A 19094-nucleotide genomic window follows, 5' to 3' on the forward strand; every position below is an offset into this window, starting at 1 on the left:
TCTGTACAAAAAATTTAAAAAATTAGCCAGGCATGGTGGCATGCACCTGTAGTCCCATCTACTTGGGAGGCTGAGGCAGGAGGATCACCTGAGCTCGGGAAGTCGAGGCTACAGTGAGCCGTAGTCACACCAGCCTGGGTGACAGAGTGAGACCCTGTCTTTAAAAAAAAAAAAAAGAAGAAGAAGAAGAAAGTAAAGCTGACGGACTACTAAACCTTGAAGTTTCTTTCACATTTGTTCCTTTTCAGAATAAGTATTTGAACAGCTCTTCTTTTCTACCTTTGAGGTGTATACTTGGAAAATAAAGTCAATTGACTTTTGGAAGTGGCTAGTTAGAATCAAAACAAGAGCTTTCCCCAAATTCGGTAATAAAATTAACGGGTGAGGAATCAGTAAGGTTTACTGCTGTTCCTGCTGGAAATGGCACAAGACTGATTTCCTTTTTCCTTAGCCTGAGATTACCATTGGATGTGTTAGTGCCCTCTTCAGGTGTAACATGGGTACTGCAGCCTGCGTCCTTAACGGGGCAAGAAATAGATACTTTAATAAAATAAAACTTTAAAATAAATACCTTATTTTAAAGTTTTTAAAATAAAAGTAATATGGCCACATTACAAAAGATTTGGAAAATAAAAAGAAGGAATCACTCGTAATTCCACCAGCAACATAAACACTCTTGGTACAGACATTCTTTGTCAGATGTTTCATCTGTCATTAGCAAAATAATATAACTGAAAAATTAGTGATTTTACTTATGTAATGAATCACAAAAAGAGAAAAAAGTAAGGTCCTTTAAATGAAAAAATTAAGTGATATGATATTAAAGATAAAGTTATAACCTGAAAAGTAAGGGAACATTGACTTTGTTCTTTTGAGAATTTTTGGCTTTTTATTTTTCCAGTACCTTTTGAACTAGCTTGGGTCACTTCCCTGTAGGACTTTAGGAAGAGACTAGCCAAGGCTTCATTCTGTCTCTATAAGGCTGTGTACTAGTGTGGCAGTTCGTTAGCCCATTGCCTCACAATTCTCTTGTTTTAGAACACCCAAGATACATACAGCATATCCAAAGAAAAGGACATTCCCTGTCTGTATCAGTGGCTCTCTCCAGTAGTGATTCTCTACCTGACACATACCAGAATCAAGCAATAATTTGTCCATAGCTTTAAAAAGGTGACATGCACCATCAGGAATCAGGATCTACTCCCCATCCCACGTCCTTTGTCCCATCTCACACGCAGCTGAGAGTCACTGACTTGGACAGTCTTCTCTAAAGAGTCTGCTCATAGAAGGTAAATTTAAGACATAAAAATATTTAAGACTCTTAATCAGAAGATTTTATTTTTTTCTGATAGATTCAAAAAGATAGACTTTAACCAGCCCTGATGTTTGAGTGTAGTTGATGAGAGAGAAGGAAGAGTGAACCCTATTTCTGTATTTGTCTTGGGTTTCTGGGTGGATGGTAGAAGTATTTTCTGATCAGGGAAGAGTGTCCGTCAGAAATGATGTTTTCTTTGATGTTTGGAATTTGAGGGGTTGAGATGCCTCAAAGTGATCTCTTCTGTTTCTGTAGCTTCAAATTACCACCAACATGTTGATAACTCCCAAATCTATGCTCTATGTTGGTCTGGTCTGCCCCATAGGTGATGTATCATACTGCCTCTATCTCCTGGTCCTCTGTCTCTGTATATCATTTACACACCAATCTATTTAATCATAGTTCTGATAGTGCAGCACTTTTTCATAGAAAAGTTTATATGGAAGTTTGATACATAAAATAGATGTGGTTAATAAGGCCCCTTCTAACCTCCCCATCTTAGTTTCTTTTTTTTTTTTTGAGACGGAGTCTCACTCTGTCACCCAGGCTAGAGTGCAGCAGCGTGATCCCGGCTTACTGCAACCTCCACTCCCCAGGTTCAAATGATTCTCCTGCCTCAGCCTCCCAAGTAGCTGGACTACAGGTGCCTGCCACCATGCCTGGCTAATTTTTTTTTTTTTTGTATTTGTAGTACAGACAGGGTTTCACTGTGTTCGCCTGGCTGGTCTCAAACTCCTGACCTCGTGATCCATCCGCCTCGACCTCCTAAAGTGCTAGGATAACAGGCATGAGCCACCGCACCTGGCCTTTTTTTTTCTTTTAATAGAGATAGGGTCTCACTATGTTGCCCAGGCTGGTCTCAAACTCTTGGAATTCAAGCGATCCTCCAGCCTCCACTTCCCAAAGTGCTGGGCTTACAGTCATGAGCCACCTTTAATTTCTTTGTATCTTACTGGCAACAAAGAGGAAAGGAAAAAATCTTGTTGCTCTATAGCTAACTTTAACTTCAATTCTTAAATTTTCTGTTACAATTGTAGCAGAGGTTGGCAGTCAAATGAATAATAATAGCTGACATTGTGTTACTATCTAATCAACAGTATTCTGAGCACTTCTACACATTAATCCACTTAATCCTGGCAACATCCATATGAAGTTGATCTTGTATTATCCTGTTTTACAAATGAGGAACCCGATGCACAGAGAGATTGTCTTATCCAAAATCACACAGCTAGCAAATGGAAGAGGATACAAAGCCAGGCATTCTGGAGCCAGAGTGATTTCTGTGCTGTACTAACTCTAAAGCTGGGGATAACATATTTTACTAGGTAGGGATCCGTGGCCAAGTGGAAGCCAGGAAGCATTAAGGGGTGAAATAATCTTTATTTTATTTTATTTTTATTTATTTTTTTATTTTTTGAGTTTCGCTCTTGTCGCCCAGGCTGCAGTACGGTGGCTTGATCTTGGCTCACTGCAACCTCCACCTCCCGGGTTCAATCGATTCTCGTGCCTCAGCCTCCTGAGTAGCTGGGGCTACAGGTGTGTGCCACCACGCCTGGCTAGTTTTGCATTTTTAGTAGAGAGGGGGTTTCACCATGTTGGCCAGGCTGGTCCCAAATTCCTGACCTTAAGTGATCCACCTGCTTCAGCTTCCCAAAGTGCTGGGATTACAGGTGTGAGCCACCGGGCCCAGCATTTATTTTTTTTTGAGACAGCTTCTCATTCTGTTGCCCAGGCTGGAATGTAGTGGCATGATCTTGGCTCACTGCAACCTCTGTCTCCTGGGTTCAAGTGATCCTACTGCCTTAGCCTCCCCAGAAGCTGAAACTACGGTATGCACCACCATGCCCAGCTAACTTTTGTGTTTTTAGTAGAGATGGGGTTTTGCCGTGTTGGCCAGGCTGGTCTCGAACTTGTGACCTCAGGTGATCTTCCCACCTCAGCCTCCCAAAGGGCTGGGATTACAGGCATGAGCCACTACACCTGGCCTGAAATAATCTTTAAACATCTCTTAATGCACAATTGTCTATTTCTGGATTTTCTATACCATTCTATTGCTCTATTATCTTTCGACCAGTACTGTAGCATCTTGATAATGGTAGCTTTATATTTAAAATGAGGTTGTGTTAATCTTCTAACTTTATTTTTCAAAGTTGTTTTGGCTCTTCTAGGTCCCCTTTTTTTTTTTTTTTTTTTTTTTGAGACGGGGTCTCGCTCTGTCGCCCAGGCTGGAGGGCAGTGGCGCCATCTCAGCTCACTGCAAGCTTCACCTCCCGGGTTAACGCCATTCTCCTGCCTCAGCCTCCCAAGTAGCTGAGACTACAGGTGCCCGTCTAATTTTTTGTATTTTTAGTAGAGATGGGGTTTCTCCATGTTAGCCAGGATGGTCTCGATGTCCTGACCTCGTGATCCGCCCGCCTTGGCCTCCCAAAGTGCTGGGATTACAGGCGTGAGCCACTGCACCTGGGCCTGGCTCTTCTAGGTTCTTTACATTTGAATTTGCATAGGAATTTTAGATTAGCTTGTCCATTTTTACAAAAACCTACTAGGATTGTAGGCCAGCACAGTGGCTCATTGCCTCTAATCCCAGCACTTTGAGAGGCCAAGGCTGGTGGATCACCAGAGGTCAGGAGTTCAAGACCAGCTTGACCAATGTGGTGAAACCCTGTCTCTACTAAAAATACAAAATTAGCTGGGCGTAGTAGCACATGCCTGTAATCCCAGCTACTTTGGGAGGCTGAGGCAGGAGAATCACTTGAACCTGGAGGCGGAGGTTGCAGTGAGCCGAGATCATGCCACTGCACTCCAGCCTGGGCAACAAGAACAAAACTCCATCATAAAAAAAAAAAAAAGGATTGTGATTAAACTCGTGAAGAATTGTAGGTCAATTTGGGGATAATTAACGTCTTGGCAATTTTGAGTCTTCCAACCTTTGAAAACAGATAGCTCTCCATTAATTTAGATCTTTGTTAGTTTCTCTCAGCAATGTTTTATAGATTTCACTGTACTGGTCTTACATATCTTTTTGTGAGATTTATACCTAAGTTTATATTTATATATATATATATATTTTTTTGTTTGTTTGTTTGTTTGTTTTTCTTTGAGATTGAGTCCCACTCTTGTCACTCAGGCTGGAGTGCAGTGGCGCAATCTCGGCTTGCTGCAACCTCTGACTCCTGGGTTCAAGCAATTCTCCTGCCTCGGCTTCCCGAGTAGCTGGGACTACAGGTGACCGCCACCATGTCTGGCTAATTTTTTTTTTTTTTAAATATTTAGTAGAGACGGGGTTTTGCCATGTTGACCAGGCTGGTCTCAAACTCCTGACCTCAGGTGATCCGCCTGCCTTGGCCTCCCAAAGTGCTGGGATTACAGGCGTGAGCCACGGTGCCCAGCCAGTATTTTATATTTTTATACTTTTTTTTTTTTTTTTTTTTTGAGACGGAGTCTCGCTCTGTCGCCCAGGTTGGAGTGCAGTGGCACCATCTCGGCTCACTGCAATCTCTGCCTCCCGGGTTCATGCCATTCTCCTGCCTCAGCCTCCCGAGTAGCTAGGACTACAGGTGCCCGCCATCACGGCCGGCTAATTTTTTTGTATTTTTAGTAGAGACGGGGATTCACTGTGTTAGCCACGATGGGGGGTCTCGATCTCCTGACCTCGTGTCCACCCGCCTTGGCCTCCCAAAGTGTTTGGATTACAGGCATGAGCCACCGCGCCTGGCCAGTATTTTATATTTTTATACTATTTAATTTATTTTTTATATTATTTTAAATGTTATTTTTAAATTCAGTTTCTAACTAGTTAATACTAATATATGAAAATAAGATTGATTTTATATGTTAACTTTGTATTATGCAATCTTCCTAAACTCATTTATTAGTTCCAGTAGGTTGTTTTTTTTTTTTTTTTTTTTTTTGAGACGGAGTCTCGCTCTGTCACCCAGGCTGGAGTGCAGTGGCAGGATCTCGGCTCACTGCAAGCTCCGCCTCCCAGGTTCATGCCATTCTCTCACCTCAGCCTCCCGAGTAGCTGGGACTAGAGGCACCTGCCACCACGCCCGGCTAATTTTGTTTTTGTATTTTTAGTAGAGATGGGGTTTCACCATGTTAGCCAGGATGGTCTCAATCTCCTGACCTCGTGATCCGCCCACCTCAGCCTCCCAAAGTGCTGGGATTACAGTCATGAGCCACTGTGCCTGGCCCTAGTAGCTTTTTTTTTTTTTTTTTATAGATTCCATCAGATTTTCCACAAAGGCAATCATGCCATTTGTGAATAAGGACAGTTTTACTACTTTCCAACATGAATGCCTATTTGTTTTTCTTTTCTTTTTTCTTTTCTTTTTTTTTTTTTTTGACGGAGTTTCGCTCTTTTGCCCAGGCTGGAATGAAGTGGCATGACCTCAGCTCACTGCAACCTCTGCCTCCTGGCTTCAAGCGATTCTCCTGCCTCAGCCTCCCGAGCAGCCGGGATTACAGTAGCATGCCACGACACCCAGCTAATTTTTTTTTTTTCTGAGATGGAGTCTTACTCTGTCGCCCAGGTTGGAGTGCAGTGGCGTGATCTCAGCTCATTGCAACCACGCCTTCTGGGTTCAAGCGATGCTCCTGCCTCAGCCTCCTGAGTAGCTGGGATTACAGGCGCCCACCACCATGCCTGGCAATGTTTTTTTGTTTTGTTTTGTTTTGTTTTTAAGACGGAGTCTTGCTCTGTTACTCAGGCTGGAGTGTAGTGGCACAATCTCGACACTGCAACCTCTGCCTCCCAGGTTCAAGTGATCCTCTGGCCTCAGCCCCACTAGTAGCTGGGATTACAGGCACGCACCACCACGTCCAGCTAATTTTTGTATTTTTAGTAGAGACAGGGTTTCGCCATGTTGGCCAGGCTGGTCTTGAACTCCTGACCTCAAGTGATCCACTTGCCTCGGCCTCCCAAAGTGCTGGGGTTACCAGTGTGAGCCACTGCACCTGGTCTTTTTTTTGTATTTTCAGTTGAGACAGTGTTTTACCATGTTGGCCAGGCACGTCTTGAACTCCTGACCTCAGGTAATCCACCCACCTCGGCCTCCCAAAGTGCTAGGATTACAGGCGTAAGACACCGTGCCTGGCCCTACGCCCAGCATTTTTAGTAGAGACAGGGTTTCACCATGTTGGCCAGGCTGGTCTCGAACCCCTGTTGGATTTTCTCAAATGCTTTTTTTCTGTATGGTATGGTTTTTCTTTTTTAGTTGTTAATATGGTGAATTATGGAATTCTTCCTTGGTGGAATTCTTTAAAATGGAGAATTATTTTGATTATTGAATGTTAAGCCAATCCTGTATTTTTTCAAAAGAAACACCTCAGTCATGAAGTAGTATTGTGTTTATTTATTGTTGTGTTTGGTTTGCTAAATTTTTGTTAAGAATTTTTGCAAGCTGGGCACAAATGTCAAGTGGCTTATGCCTACCATCCCAGCACTTTGGGAGGCTGAGGCAGGCGGATCATCTGAGGTCAGGAGTTGGAGACCAGCCTGGCCAACATGGTGAAACCCTGTCTCTACTAAAGATACAAAAAGTTAGCTGGGTGTGGTGGTGCACGCCTGTAATCCCAGCTATTCGGGAAGCTGAGGCAGCAGAATTGCTTGAACCCGGGAGCCAGAGGTTGCAGTGAGCCGAGATCTCGCCATTGCACTTCAGCCTGGGCAACACACTGAGACTCCGTCTCAAAACACAAACAAAAACTTGATGAAGGAAGATAAAGGTGGGAAAGGGGCTGGGTACAGTGGCTCATGCCTGTAATTCCAGTGCTTTGGGAGGCCGAGGCGGGCAGATCATGAGGTCAGGAGTTCGAGACCAGCCTGGCCAATATGGCGAAACCCTGTCGCTAATAAAAATACAAAAAATTAGCCAGGAGTGGTGGCAGGCACCTGTAATATCAGCTACTCGAAGGCTGAAGTGAGAGAATCGCTTGAATCTGGGAGGTGGAGATTGCAGTGAGCCGAGACCACACCATTGCACTCAAGCCTGGCGACAGAGTGAGACTCTGCCTCAAAAAAAAAAAAAAAGGAAAGGAAAGGAAAGGAAGGAAAGATAACACATTAAAAAATAAATAATTTTTAAAAAGTAGTTATGCATTGATTACCAGTGGGATACATTCTGAGAAACATGTCATTAGGTGATTTCATCATTGGGCAAATACCATAGTTAACTTACATAAACCTAGAAGGTATACTACTACATACCTATGCAATGTGGTATCATCTATCGCTCCTAGGCCACAAATCCACGCAGCATGTTACACTATATTGGATACTGTAGGCAGTGTGGTACAGTGCTTAGTATTTGTACATCTAAACATTAAAAAAATACAGTAAAAATACAATATTCTAATCTTATGGGACTACAGTCATATATGTGGTGCCTTGTTGTCCACATGTCATTTAGTGCATAACTGTACTAAGCCAGAACAGGTACATGAAAATAAAAGAGAATGAAAAGAAAGTTTCTGCCAGTCGCTGTGGCTCACGCCTGTAATCCCAGTACTTTGGAAGGCCAAGGCCAGTGGATTGCTTGAGCCCATGAGTTTGAGACCAACATGGGCAACATGACAAAACCCCGTCTCTACAAAAAATAGAAAAATCAGGCCGGGCGCGGTGGCTCATGCTTGTAATCCCAGCACTTTGGGAGGCCGAGGCGGGCGGATCACGAGGTCAGGAGATCGAGACCACGGTGAAACCCCGTCTCTACTAAAAATACAAAAAATTAGCCGGGCATGGTGGCGGGCGCCTGTAGTCCCAGCTACTCGGAGAGGCTGAGGCGGGAGAATGGCGTGAACCCAGGAGGCGGAGCTTGCAGTGAGCCGAGATCGCGCCACTGCACTCCAGCCTGGGTGACAGAGCGAGACTCCGTCTCAAAAAAAAAAAAAAAAAAAGCCGGGCGCGGTGGCTCACGCCTGTAATCCCAGCACTTTGGGCGGCCGAGGCGGGTGGATCACAAGGTCAGGAGATCGAGACCATCCTGGCTAACGCGGTGAAACCCCGTCTCTACTAAAAATACCAAAAATTAGCCGGGCGTAGTGGCGGGCGCCTGTAGTCCCAGCTACTGGGGAGGCTGAGGCAGGAGAATGGCGTGAACCTGGGAGGCTGAGCTTGCAGTGAGCAGATATCATGCCACTGCACTCCAGCCTGGGGGACAGAGCAAGACTCCATCTCAAAAAAAAAAAAAAAAAAGAAAAATCAACCGAGCATGGTGGTGCGCGCCTATAGTCCTAGCTACTTGGGATGCTGAGATGGGAGGATGGCTTGAGCCCAGGAGGCAGAGGTTGCAATGGGCCAAGATTGTGCCACTGCACTCCAACCTGGGCGATACAGCCAGACCTTGTCTAAAAAAAGAAAAGAAAAGAAAATTTCATGGACGCAAACCATGCAGCCTCTTGCTGGTTATGAAATACACACTAGAACTAGTGTAAGTCTAGTGGCTTCATATTTTAAACTATTGGCAACTGCCTCATTTCTCACTTTTTCTTCATATTTTTCATCCTTTTCTCCCCCAAAGTATTAGAGAGGGAAAAGTTTCCAGAAACCATGCCAGTTTCCTTCCTTTGGTGTTCTATACTTGGAATCCTTAGTCTTCTGTGGTCAATAGAGTCATGTGCAAAAACTTGACTAGTTTAAGGGGAATTATTAGGAAATAAATGGTTTTGCTGTCTTTTGGTCATTAGCTTGGCCCATGTTTAAGCATTCAGTAACAACTGTGAAGAGCCTGCCATGAATAAAGTTGTGGTGCTCTGAAGAAAAATAAAGCTGTTAAAGGGAATAGAAAGTGATGAAGGCAGGGGCTGTTAGACAGGCTGGTCAGTGTCTGAGGAAGTAGCCCTGCACTGAGACCTGAAAAGTAAAGAAGTAAGCCATGGGAAGTTGGGGAAGAGCATTCCAGACAGAGGCTTGATGTGTTGAACCATCTTTTCCAAGCTCTTCCTCTGTTATCCTCTCTTCAGTCACTATGTCCTCTTTCTATCCCAGACCATAATTCCACCATTTACCTTAAGGCTGAGCCCAGGGCGTATATTATTATGCAGGTTGTTTACTGCACACATCTAGGGGCACTGTTTACATTTGTTATCTTTGTAGGTTTGAATATTTCTTATGAGTTTTCCAGCAGATGGCAGTAACACGCATGAGGACAGGGTGACTTTTTCTAATTTGCACAAAGGTCTTTTTTGAGACGGAGTCTCAGTCTTTCACCAGGCTGGAATGCAAAGGTGCAGTCTTGGCTCACTGCAACCTCCGCCTCCCAGGTTCAAGCGATTCTCCTGCCTCAACCTTCCGAGTAGCTGGGAGTACAGGCACGCGCCACCGTGCCTGGCTAATTTTTGTATTTTTAGTAGAGACAAGGTTTCACCATGTTGGCCAGGCTGGTTTCGAACTCCTAACCGCAAGTGATCCACCCACCTTGGCCTTCCAAAGTGCTGGGATTACAGGAGTGACCCACCACACCCGGCCTAAAGGTGTAGACACTTCTGATTTGCATCTAGGCACGTGTCGTCTTTATCCCTTTTCCTTCTCTGATACATCAAGGTCCTTTTCTCTCTGGGTCCCAGCCTTATTCTATAAGTTTTCTCTTCCTGTCTTTCAAATATTTTGAATGTATAGAAGAATTACAATTGTGCTACAAGGAACTCCCGTATAATCTTCACTCTAGTTCACCAGTTGTTAACATTTGGCCACATATGCGTTATCACCCCCTCCCTCTCAGTATAGATAGATGTTTTTTTCCTGAACCATTTGAGAGCTGATTGCAAACGTTCTGCCTCTTTACCCCTACTTTGGAGTGTGTTTCCATTGAACAAAACATCTTTGTTTGTTTTACGTAACCAACGAAAGTTATTGTTAAGGAAATTTTGCTTTTTGTTTTTTGTTTTTTTTGAGACGGAGTCTCGCTCTGTTGCCCAGGCTAGAGTGCAGTGGCGCGATCTTGGCTCACTGCAAGCTCTGCCTCCTGGGTCCACACCAGTCTCCTGCCTCAGCCTCCCGAGTAGCTGGGACTACGGGCACCCGCCACCATGCCCGGCTAATGTTTTGTATTTTTAGTAGAGACGGGGTTTCACCGTGTTAGCCAGGATGATCTCGATGTCCTGACCTCGTGATCTGCCTGCCTCGGCCTCCCAAAGTGCTGGGATTACTACAGGTGTGAGCCACCGCGCCTGGCTGTTAAGGAAGTTTAACAGTAATTTAGGAAATTAGACATTGATAACAGTACTTTTGTCAATTACATAGTCAACATTTAAATTTTGTCAGTTGTACCAATGATGTCTTTATAGCTGTGTTTACCCCTTTTCCAGAGTCCAGTCTAGGATCACACTTTGTGTCTCATCCTGTTTCCTTACTGTCCTTTAATCTGAGAATTAAGATTAAAAGAAGTAAGTTCCTCAGCCTTTCTCTTTCACACCACTGACATTTTTGAAGACTACACGCCAGTTGTTTTGTAGAATATTTCTCAATCTGGGTTGGTCTGGTGTTTTCTGATTAGATGGAGGTTACATGTTTTGGGCGAGAATACCATAGAAGTGATGTTGTGTCTTTCTCAGTGCGTGCACTATGTCTGGAGGCATATGGTATCTGTTTGTTCTACTACTGATGACGTTGGCCCTCTCAGCCTTCTGTGTTGAAACTGTTCTTGTAGTTATATGAACTCTAGCATGTGTATACTTGAACTCTGACTATAGGAATTCTCCTACTTATAGGAATTCACTCTTAAGTAGGCAGCATTCTATTAAGTTCTTCTGTTCAATCTCTTAGTTCATCAAGTGAGCCTGAGTTGCTTCCCAATTCTTTGTCTCCTTTGCAGCATCACTATCTGGGACTCTCGGGTTCCCATCAGGAGTTGTAATACCTTCTCTTTCTCCTAGTAAGTTGCATCCCTTAGCCAGACTCTTTGAACCAGTGATTACTTCTTATATACAATCAGCATATTTTTAGTGTTTTACTGATTTCAAGTTAAGGTTCTTTGGCTCTAGGAACGTTAGTCTTCAAAGAAATGGTTTCAGAAGAGAGCTGTATAGCTCTCTGAAATGTGGGGAAGAACTAGGTACCCTCAAGACAACTTGAATCACACCCAGGTTCATTTTATCGCAAATCAGTCTTTTCATCTAACCTTATTTGAATGATGGTTAAAGTATTTACTGCATGTCATTTACAGTGTCTTAGCCTTCTTTATTCCTTAAACTCTAGGAAGTAGATTTCATTTTCTTCATTTTTCAGATGAGGAAATGGAGGCTTGGAAAGGTTAAAGTAATATAGTGAGAAATTACCAGGACTCAAACTCATGTCTCTCCAACTCCAAAGCCCTTGCTCTTTTTTGAGAGCAGAGAGTGGCTGAGAGGAACGTCCTCTAGCTATTCATGGTGAAATTAGCCTTCATAGACAGAAATGCAAAAGGTAATGGCGGCCACGTGCAGAGGCTTATGCCTGTAATCCCAACACTTTGGGATGCCGAGGCGGGCAGATCACTAGAGGTCAGGAGTTCGAGACCAGCCTGGCCAATACGGTGAAACCCTGACTCTGTCTCAAAAAAAAAAAAAAGTAATGTCACTGCTAGATTGGAGGTGATTGCCGGCAGCTGCCACTCAGAGAGTTGGAGGTGTCTTTAAACCAGGACCATCCTGGGCAACTGGATCTTACAGTTGGGGACTTCCAAACTGGGAAAATCGAAATACTTCTACTTAAACTCATTTCCTGACATAATTATTAATAGTGCCCCACTCACTTTTTTTTTTTTTTAAACAGTCTCATTCTGTCACCTAGGCTGGAGTGCAGTGGCACGATGTTGGCTCACTGCAACCTCCGCCTCCCAGGTTCAAGTGATTTCTTGTGCCTCAGCCTCCCGAGTAGCTGAGATTACAAGCGTGCACCACCATGCCCAGGTATTTTTTGTATTTTTAGTAGAGACAGGGGTCTCACCATGTTGGCCAGTCTGGTCTTGAGCTCCTGGCCTCAAGTGATCCACCTACCTCGGCCTCCCAAAGTGCAGGAATTACAGGTGTGAGCCCCTGCGCACTGCCAGCCCCACTTACTTTTTTTTTTTTTTTTTTTTTTTTTGAGACGGAGTTTTGCTCTGTCACCCAGGCTGGAATGCAATGGCACGATCTTGGCTTACTGCAGCCTCCGCTTCCCGGGTTCAAGCGATTCTCCTATCTCAGCCTCCTGAGTAGCTGGGACTACAGGCGCGTACCACCATGCCCAGCTAATTTTTGTATTTTAGTAGAGACTGGCTTTTCGCCATGTTGGCCAGGTTGGTCTCGAACTCCTGACCTCAGGTGATCCACCCGCCTTGGCCTCCCAAAGTGCTAGGATTACAGGCGTGAGCCACCATGCCCAGCCCCCACTCACTTTTTTTAAGAGTACTGCGGCTTGGCCAGGCATGGTGGCTCATGCCTGTAATCACAGCACTGTGGGAGGCCACAGCAGGAGGATTGCTTGAAATCAGGAGTTCGAGACTAGCCTGGCAACATATTGAGACCCTGTCTCTACAAAAAAGATAAAAAGTACCTGGACATGGTGGCACATACCTGTAGTCCTAGCTACTCAGAGGCTGAGGTAGGAGGTTTGCTTGAACCCAGGAGTTAAAGGCTGCAGTGAGTAATGATAGTGCCACTGCTCTCCAGCCTGGGTGACAGAGTGAGATGCTGTCTCAAAAAAGGGAGGAGGAGGTATTGTGGCTTGGATAATTATATGGTCCCCTATACATAATCCTTCCTGAATTCTTTTCAGATTAACATCGAGACTGGTGTTTCTTTGTAACTAGCACTAATAGTGCTTGGTCTATTTTTATTTGCCACTTTCTTTGCCCCTGCCCCAATTTATACACTGGGGCAAAATTAGCTTTGGTTTTATAGTCTGTTCACCCAACTCATTTATAAGCCTGGTTTGCATAATTTAGTTAACAGCAAGATTTTGCCACACCTGCTTTATCATCCTTTCTGCCAAAATATTTAAGGTAAATGGCACTTTACCCCGGTGTATTTCCATAGCTGAAATAAGCTCTTAAATTTTTATAATCCTATCCTGAAACCTAATCAGTGTAGCAGAAGAACCTTTTGCCTCATCAGTTATCACCCCTGACATAATTTGATTTTCATTTATAAGATTCTCTTAGAACCAGGTACAGTGGCACACACCTGTAGTCCAGCTACTCAGGAGGTGAAGGCAGGAGGATCACTTGAGCCCAGAGTTCCAGGCCAGCCTGGGCAACATAGTGAGACCCCATCTCTTTAAAAAAACAAAATCAGATTATCTTAAAGTGGGACATACCTGTATTTGTGTGCTAATGTGAGGCTTCACAGGTATGCAAGACATAGTAGCTATGGATGTTTCTTATAACTTATATTCCCTTTTCTTTTGTCAGTGCACGATCTGATTTTCTGGAGAGATGTGAAGAAGACTGGGTTTGTCTTTGGCACCACGCTGATCATGCTGCTTTCCCTGGCAGCTTTCAGTGTCATCAGTGTGGTTTCTTACCTCATCCTGGCTCTTCTGTCTGTCACCATCAGCTTCAGGATCTACAAGTCCGTCATCCAAGCTGTACAGAAGTCAGAAGAAGGCCATCCATTCAAGTGAGTTGAAGTCTTAAAAGCAACATTCTACATTTTAGTTGGAAGGGTTCACTGAAGCTGATAGGTCTAAAACTCAGACCTGACTAAAAATCAAGAATTATGGGGCCTAATGCTGCTGATTTGTGGCATGAAGCATCCCCTAGAGACCTTGAAATCACCTTAAGAAGTGGCCAAGTTAGAAGCCAAGAACTTTTTGACAAATTAGAGGCTCATACTTGAAGTTCAAAGAGGGAGTCCTTGAAGGGAGTCCTTCAAAGAAGACTCTAGACTCTAAATTCTTTTCTTTTTTTTTTTTTGAGACGGATATTGCTCTTGCCGCCCAGGCTGGAGTACAGTGGCGCAATCTCAGCTTACCGCAACCTCTGCCTCCCAGTGCAAGCTATTCTCCTGCCTCAGCCTCCTGAGTAGCTGGGATTACAGGCATGTGCCACTATGCCCCAGCTAATTTTGTATTTTTACTAGATACGGGGTTTCTCCATGTTGGTCAGGCTGGTCTTGAACTTCTGAGCTCAGGTGATCCGCCCACCTCAGCCTCCCAAAGTGCTGGGATTACAGGCATGAGCCACCGTGCCCAGCGACTCTAAATTCTTAAGCAGGGCAGGGAAAGCAGAGCACCTAGAGCAGCGCTCGGTTAGATGGGGTTCCAAGTGCATGTTTAATCCCCCACATAGGTAAGACTTGACATGACTTTCAAATCTTGTTGAGTCTGTGCTGTTGGTAATATCAGAACTCAGTGTTTTTATTCTTGGTTTATTACTGATTTCCTCCTTATCTCTTACTAGTTTTCTTAACGCTGGAGGTCTTAATGAAGTCAGTAGATCTTCTGACTACATTTCTAGTATACAATTTCTAGCTTTTTTGATTGTGCTGTAACTTTAACAAATGTTTTCTTCACACTTTCCTCTTGAAAATCTTACCCCATAAACAATGTTGACTTTAACATGAGCAAATGACAGTTTTTTGAAAGCTCTTTTTTCATAGAGAAGGAGACCCTGCTGTGACCTCTCAGGACTACAACAGAACAGGTTTCTGGCCGCACCTGTGCTCCTTGTATTTTCTCTTAGTGGAAATAGAAGGAATAACTTACAACTATATGTGGCATTAAAAATTTTATTGCAGTTCAGGCGCGGTAACTTAACGCCTGTAGTCCTAGAACTTTGGGAAGCTGAGGCAGGCAGATCGCTTGAGGTCAGGAGTTCAAGACTAGCCTGGCCAACATGGTGAAACCTAATCTTTACTAAAAATATGAAAATTAGCTGGGTGAGGTGGCAGGTGCCTGTAATCCCAGCTATTCAGGACGCTGAGGCAGGAGAATATCTTGAACCCGGGAGATGGAGTTTGCAGTGAGCCGAAATTGTGCCATTGCACTCCAACCTGGGCAACTGAGCAAAACACCGTCTCAGAAAAAAACTGCTAAAGAAAACCCAGTACTCTGTTTTTATGTGTTCTGGGCTCTTAATTACAAATACAAATGTGGTTTTCCAAAATTTTTTTTTTTAAACAGCAAAATTTTAGCATAAACAAAATATAGTTTTAGAAACTTCAGGATATGTTAAAACTGCTAAAAAAAAAAAAAAAAGTACCTTGTTTTTCTGTGTTCTGGGCTCTTATTTATAAGTGGATTCACCTTCATGAATATCCAGTGAGGTAGTAGAACATAGGTCAGTTTTTTACTGTGCATGACTGTCCCATGCTTTGCAGACATCTGGCATATTTGCCTTTGCCCACTAAATGACAGTGTGTCTCCACCCCACCTGATGACAACAAAAAAATGCTCCTACAGGTTCTAAAATGCACCCTGGGAAACAATTTTACATTCTCAGTAACTACTACGCTAACAAAATCTTCTTCCATGTCAAATGTATGACTGTTGTTTCTTCTTCTGGAAGAGCCTACCTGGACGTAGACATTACTCTGTCCTCAGAAGCTTTCCATAATTACATGAATGCTGCCATGGTGCACATCAACAGGGCCCTGAAACTCATTATTCGTCTCTTTCTGGTAGAAGATCTGGTTGACTCCTTGAAGGTTAGTTGTTTCTGCAGCTCTTGGTGGTGAAACAGAAAAAGCAGGGACTGGGTTATAATTCGGAGGAAAAACAGTACATAGGATTTTATCAGACAAAAATGAATGTATGCTTAGCTCAGTCATTCTATAATGGGATAGGAGTCACTAGAGAAAGGTGTAGCCTTCTGCTGGGGAACAAACATCAGAAGAGAGGTGATATAATTGGCAGCAGTGCAGTTTCAGTCTTTGGACCTCAGAAAACTACAGACTTCACTCACATACCTTCAGATGTATAACACAAGTAGGGAACCTTCATTTGGAAATTATCCATGTCACACATCACTAAATTTATGCAGACTTAATTAGCTGGAGGAGAATGACATCAGTTAATGTGAATTTTGCCTTACGGTTATTCCTGCTTAACTTTTGATATTGGCCTTCACAGCTGGCTGTCTTCATGTGGCTGATGACCTATGTTGGTGCTGTTTTTAACGGAATCACCCTTCTAATTCTTGGTAAGGTGGCAAGGAGAATGTGCCCATGCTCTTTGAAGTACTTTGTAAGAATAAGAGTGAAGAGAATGCCCAGCATGGCCCTACTCATTCTTCATTGCCCAGTCTTGACCCATAGAGACCTGGGAGTAGGCACTGGAGGAACCGGAGTTTGTGGTCACAGGTTTATGAAATGGTCTCAGTTATAAATTAAGAAATATCAGGCCGGGCACGGTGGCTCACGCCTGTAATCCCAGCACTTTGGGAGGCCGAGGCGGGTGGATCACGAGGTCAGGAGATCGAGACCATCCTGGCTAGATGGTGAAACCCCGTCTCTACTAAAAATACAAAAAATTAGCCGGGCGCAGTGGCGGGCGCCTGTAGTCCCAGCTACTCGGGAGGCTGAGGCAGGAGAATGGCGTGAACCCGGGAGGCGGAGCTTGCAGTGAGCGGAGATCGTGCCACTGCACTCCAGCCTGGGCGAGAGAGTGAGACTCCGCCTCAAAAAAAAAGAAATATCAAAACAGCTGGAAGTAAAGGACAGTTGTCTAGATTTGGTTTAAATACGGGGATCTTATTTACAGAAACCATTTTGGTAATTTGGAAATTGTTATTTGTGGTACAAAGAAGGTAGCCTGTACACCTGAAGAGGTTTTTTTTGTTTTGTTTTTTGTTTTGTTTTAACACTACCTTAAATTAGCTGTCTTCATTGGGAGTGCTAACCAGGATTTCTCATTTTGAGGAATACCTGTGTTTTCCTGTATTTTGTGAGGAAAAATGTATATGTTACTCTGACTCTTAAGATGTGGCTGTCTCTCATATACACTTGCCATGTCCCGTGATTCTGTCTTACAGCTGAACTGCTTATTTTCAGTGTCCCGATTGTCTATGAGAAGTACAAGGTAAGCATTTATCTGTTCCAAATCAAATGTGCCAGTTGATGTATGACTAGTTTTAGTTCATTTTTGAGACATTGAATGTTCAGAGCAGTCTTTTTATAACTATTTCTACAGTCTAATTTTGTGAGTCAAGTGCTATAAGAAACTGGTGGTAGTAGTTTCCTCCAAGGAGAGAAACTGGATATTTAGGAGAGAGATGACTAGGAAAGAGAAACTTCCTTTTTTTTTTTTTTTTTATTATTATACTTTAGGTTTTAGGGTACATGTGCACAATGTGCAGGTTTGTTACATATGTATCCATGTGCCATGTTGTTTTGCTGCACCCATTAACTCGTCATTTAGCATTAGGTATATCTCCTAATGCTGTCCCTCTCCCCTCCCCCCACCCCACAACAGTCCCTGGAGTGTGATGTTCCCCTTCCTGTGTCCATGAGTTCTCATTGTTCAATTCCCACCTATGCGTGAGAACATGCGGTGTTTGGTTTTCTGTCCTTGCGATAGTTTACTGAGAATGATGGTTTCCAGTTTCATCCATGTCCCTACAAAGGACATGAACTCATCATTTTTTATGGCTGCATAGTATTCCATGGTGTATATGTGCCACATTTTCTTAATCCAGTCTAGAGAAACTTCCTTTTTATACTTGTGTGCCTTTTGAGTTTTTAATCATGTGGATATATTTTCTATGCAAAAGTAGTAAGTTGAAAAAATGCTTAGGCCAGGGGTGGTGGCTCATGCCTGTAATCCCAGCACTTTGAGATGCTGAAGCAGGAGAATCCCTTGAGCCCAGGAGCTCAAGACCAGCCTGGGCAACCTGGCAAAACTTTGTCTCTGAAAAAAATAGCCGGATGTAGTGGCCTGTACCTCTAGTCTAAGATAGGAGAGTCTACTTGAGCCCGGGAGGCAGAGGTTGCAGTGAGCCAAGATCGTGCCATTGCACTCCAGCCTGGGTGATGGGAGTGAAACCTGTCTCAAAAAGGCCAGGAGCAGTCTCACGCCTATAATCCTAACACTTTGGGGGGCCGAGGCAGGCAGATCACTTGAGGTCAGGAGTTCGAGACCAGCCTGGCCAACATGGTAAAACTTCATCTCTACTAAAAATATAAAAATTAGCCCAGTGTGGGGCCGGGCACAGTGGCTCACGCCTGTAATCCCAGCACTTCGGGAGGCTGAGGTGGGCGGCGGATCACAAGGTCAGGAGATCGAGACCATCCTGGCTAACACAGTGAAACCCCATCTCTACTAAAAATATAAAAAAATTAGCGGAGTGTGGTGGTGGGCGCCTGTGGTCCCAGCTGCTCAGGAGGCTGAGGCAGGAGAATTGCTTTAACCTGAGAGGTGGAGGTTGCAGTGAGCCGAGATTGCGCCACTGCACTCCAACCTGGGTGACAGAGCAAGACTCCATCTCAAAAAAAAAAATAAATAAATAAAACTCTTAGATGGGAGATTGAGACCACGGTGAAACCCCGTCTCTACTAAAAATACAAAAAATTAGCCAGGCGTGGTGGCGGGCGTCTGTAGTCAGTCCCAGCTACTCAGAGAGGCTGAGGCAGGAGAATGGCGTGAACCCGGGAGGTGGAGCTTGCAGTGAGCCGAGATCGCACCACTGCACTCCAGCCTAGGCGACAGAGCGAGACTCCGTCTCAAAAAAAAAAAAAAAAAAATGCTTAGATGAATAAAAGTCAGGTGTCTAAAAGGAAACTTTAAACTCTAGGTTATTCAGGTAATCCATCGTGTGAAGAGGTGTTTGTATTATTGGATGATGTGTACCAAGTATACCAGATGCTATGAGATTATTCTTTA

General features: G+C 43.9%; 1 protein-coding gene across 4 annotated transcripts in view; it reads left to right on the forward strand.

Moving 5' to 3' along the window:
• The window catches only part of RTN3 (reticulon 3), an 81454-nt gene that overhangs the window by 58362 nt on the left and 3998 nt on the right, over window positions 1-19094 (forward strand). For all 4 annotated transcript variants that reach the window (XM_012497044.2, XM_012497028.2, XM_012497039.2 and 1 more), the window contains 4 exons: window positions 13687-13894; window positions 15784-15922; window positions 16347-16416; window positions 17248-17294. In XM_012497044.2, the coding sequence (XP_012352498.1) occupies window positions 13687-13894; window positions 15784-15922; window positions 16347-16416; window positions 17248-17294 (464 nt within the window). The remainder of the gene's footprint in view (window positions 1-13686; window positions 13895-15783; window positions 15923-16346; window positions 16417-17247; window positions 17295-19094) is intronic.

Source organism: Nomascus leucogenys, chromosome 4 (genome assembly GCF_006542625.1).
Source record: "Nomascus leucogenys isolate Asia chromosome 4, Asia_NLE_v1, whole genome shotgun sequence".
NCBI classification, from domain to species: Eukaryota; Metazoa; Chordata; class Mammalia; order Primates; family Hylobatidae; genus Nomascus; species Nomascus leucogenys.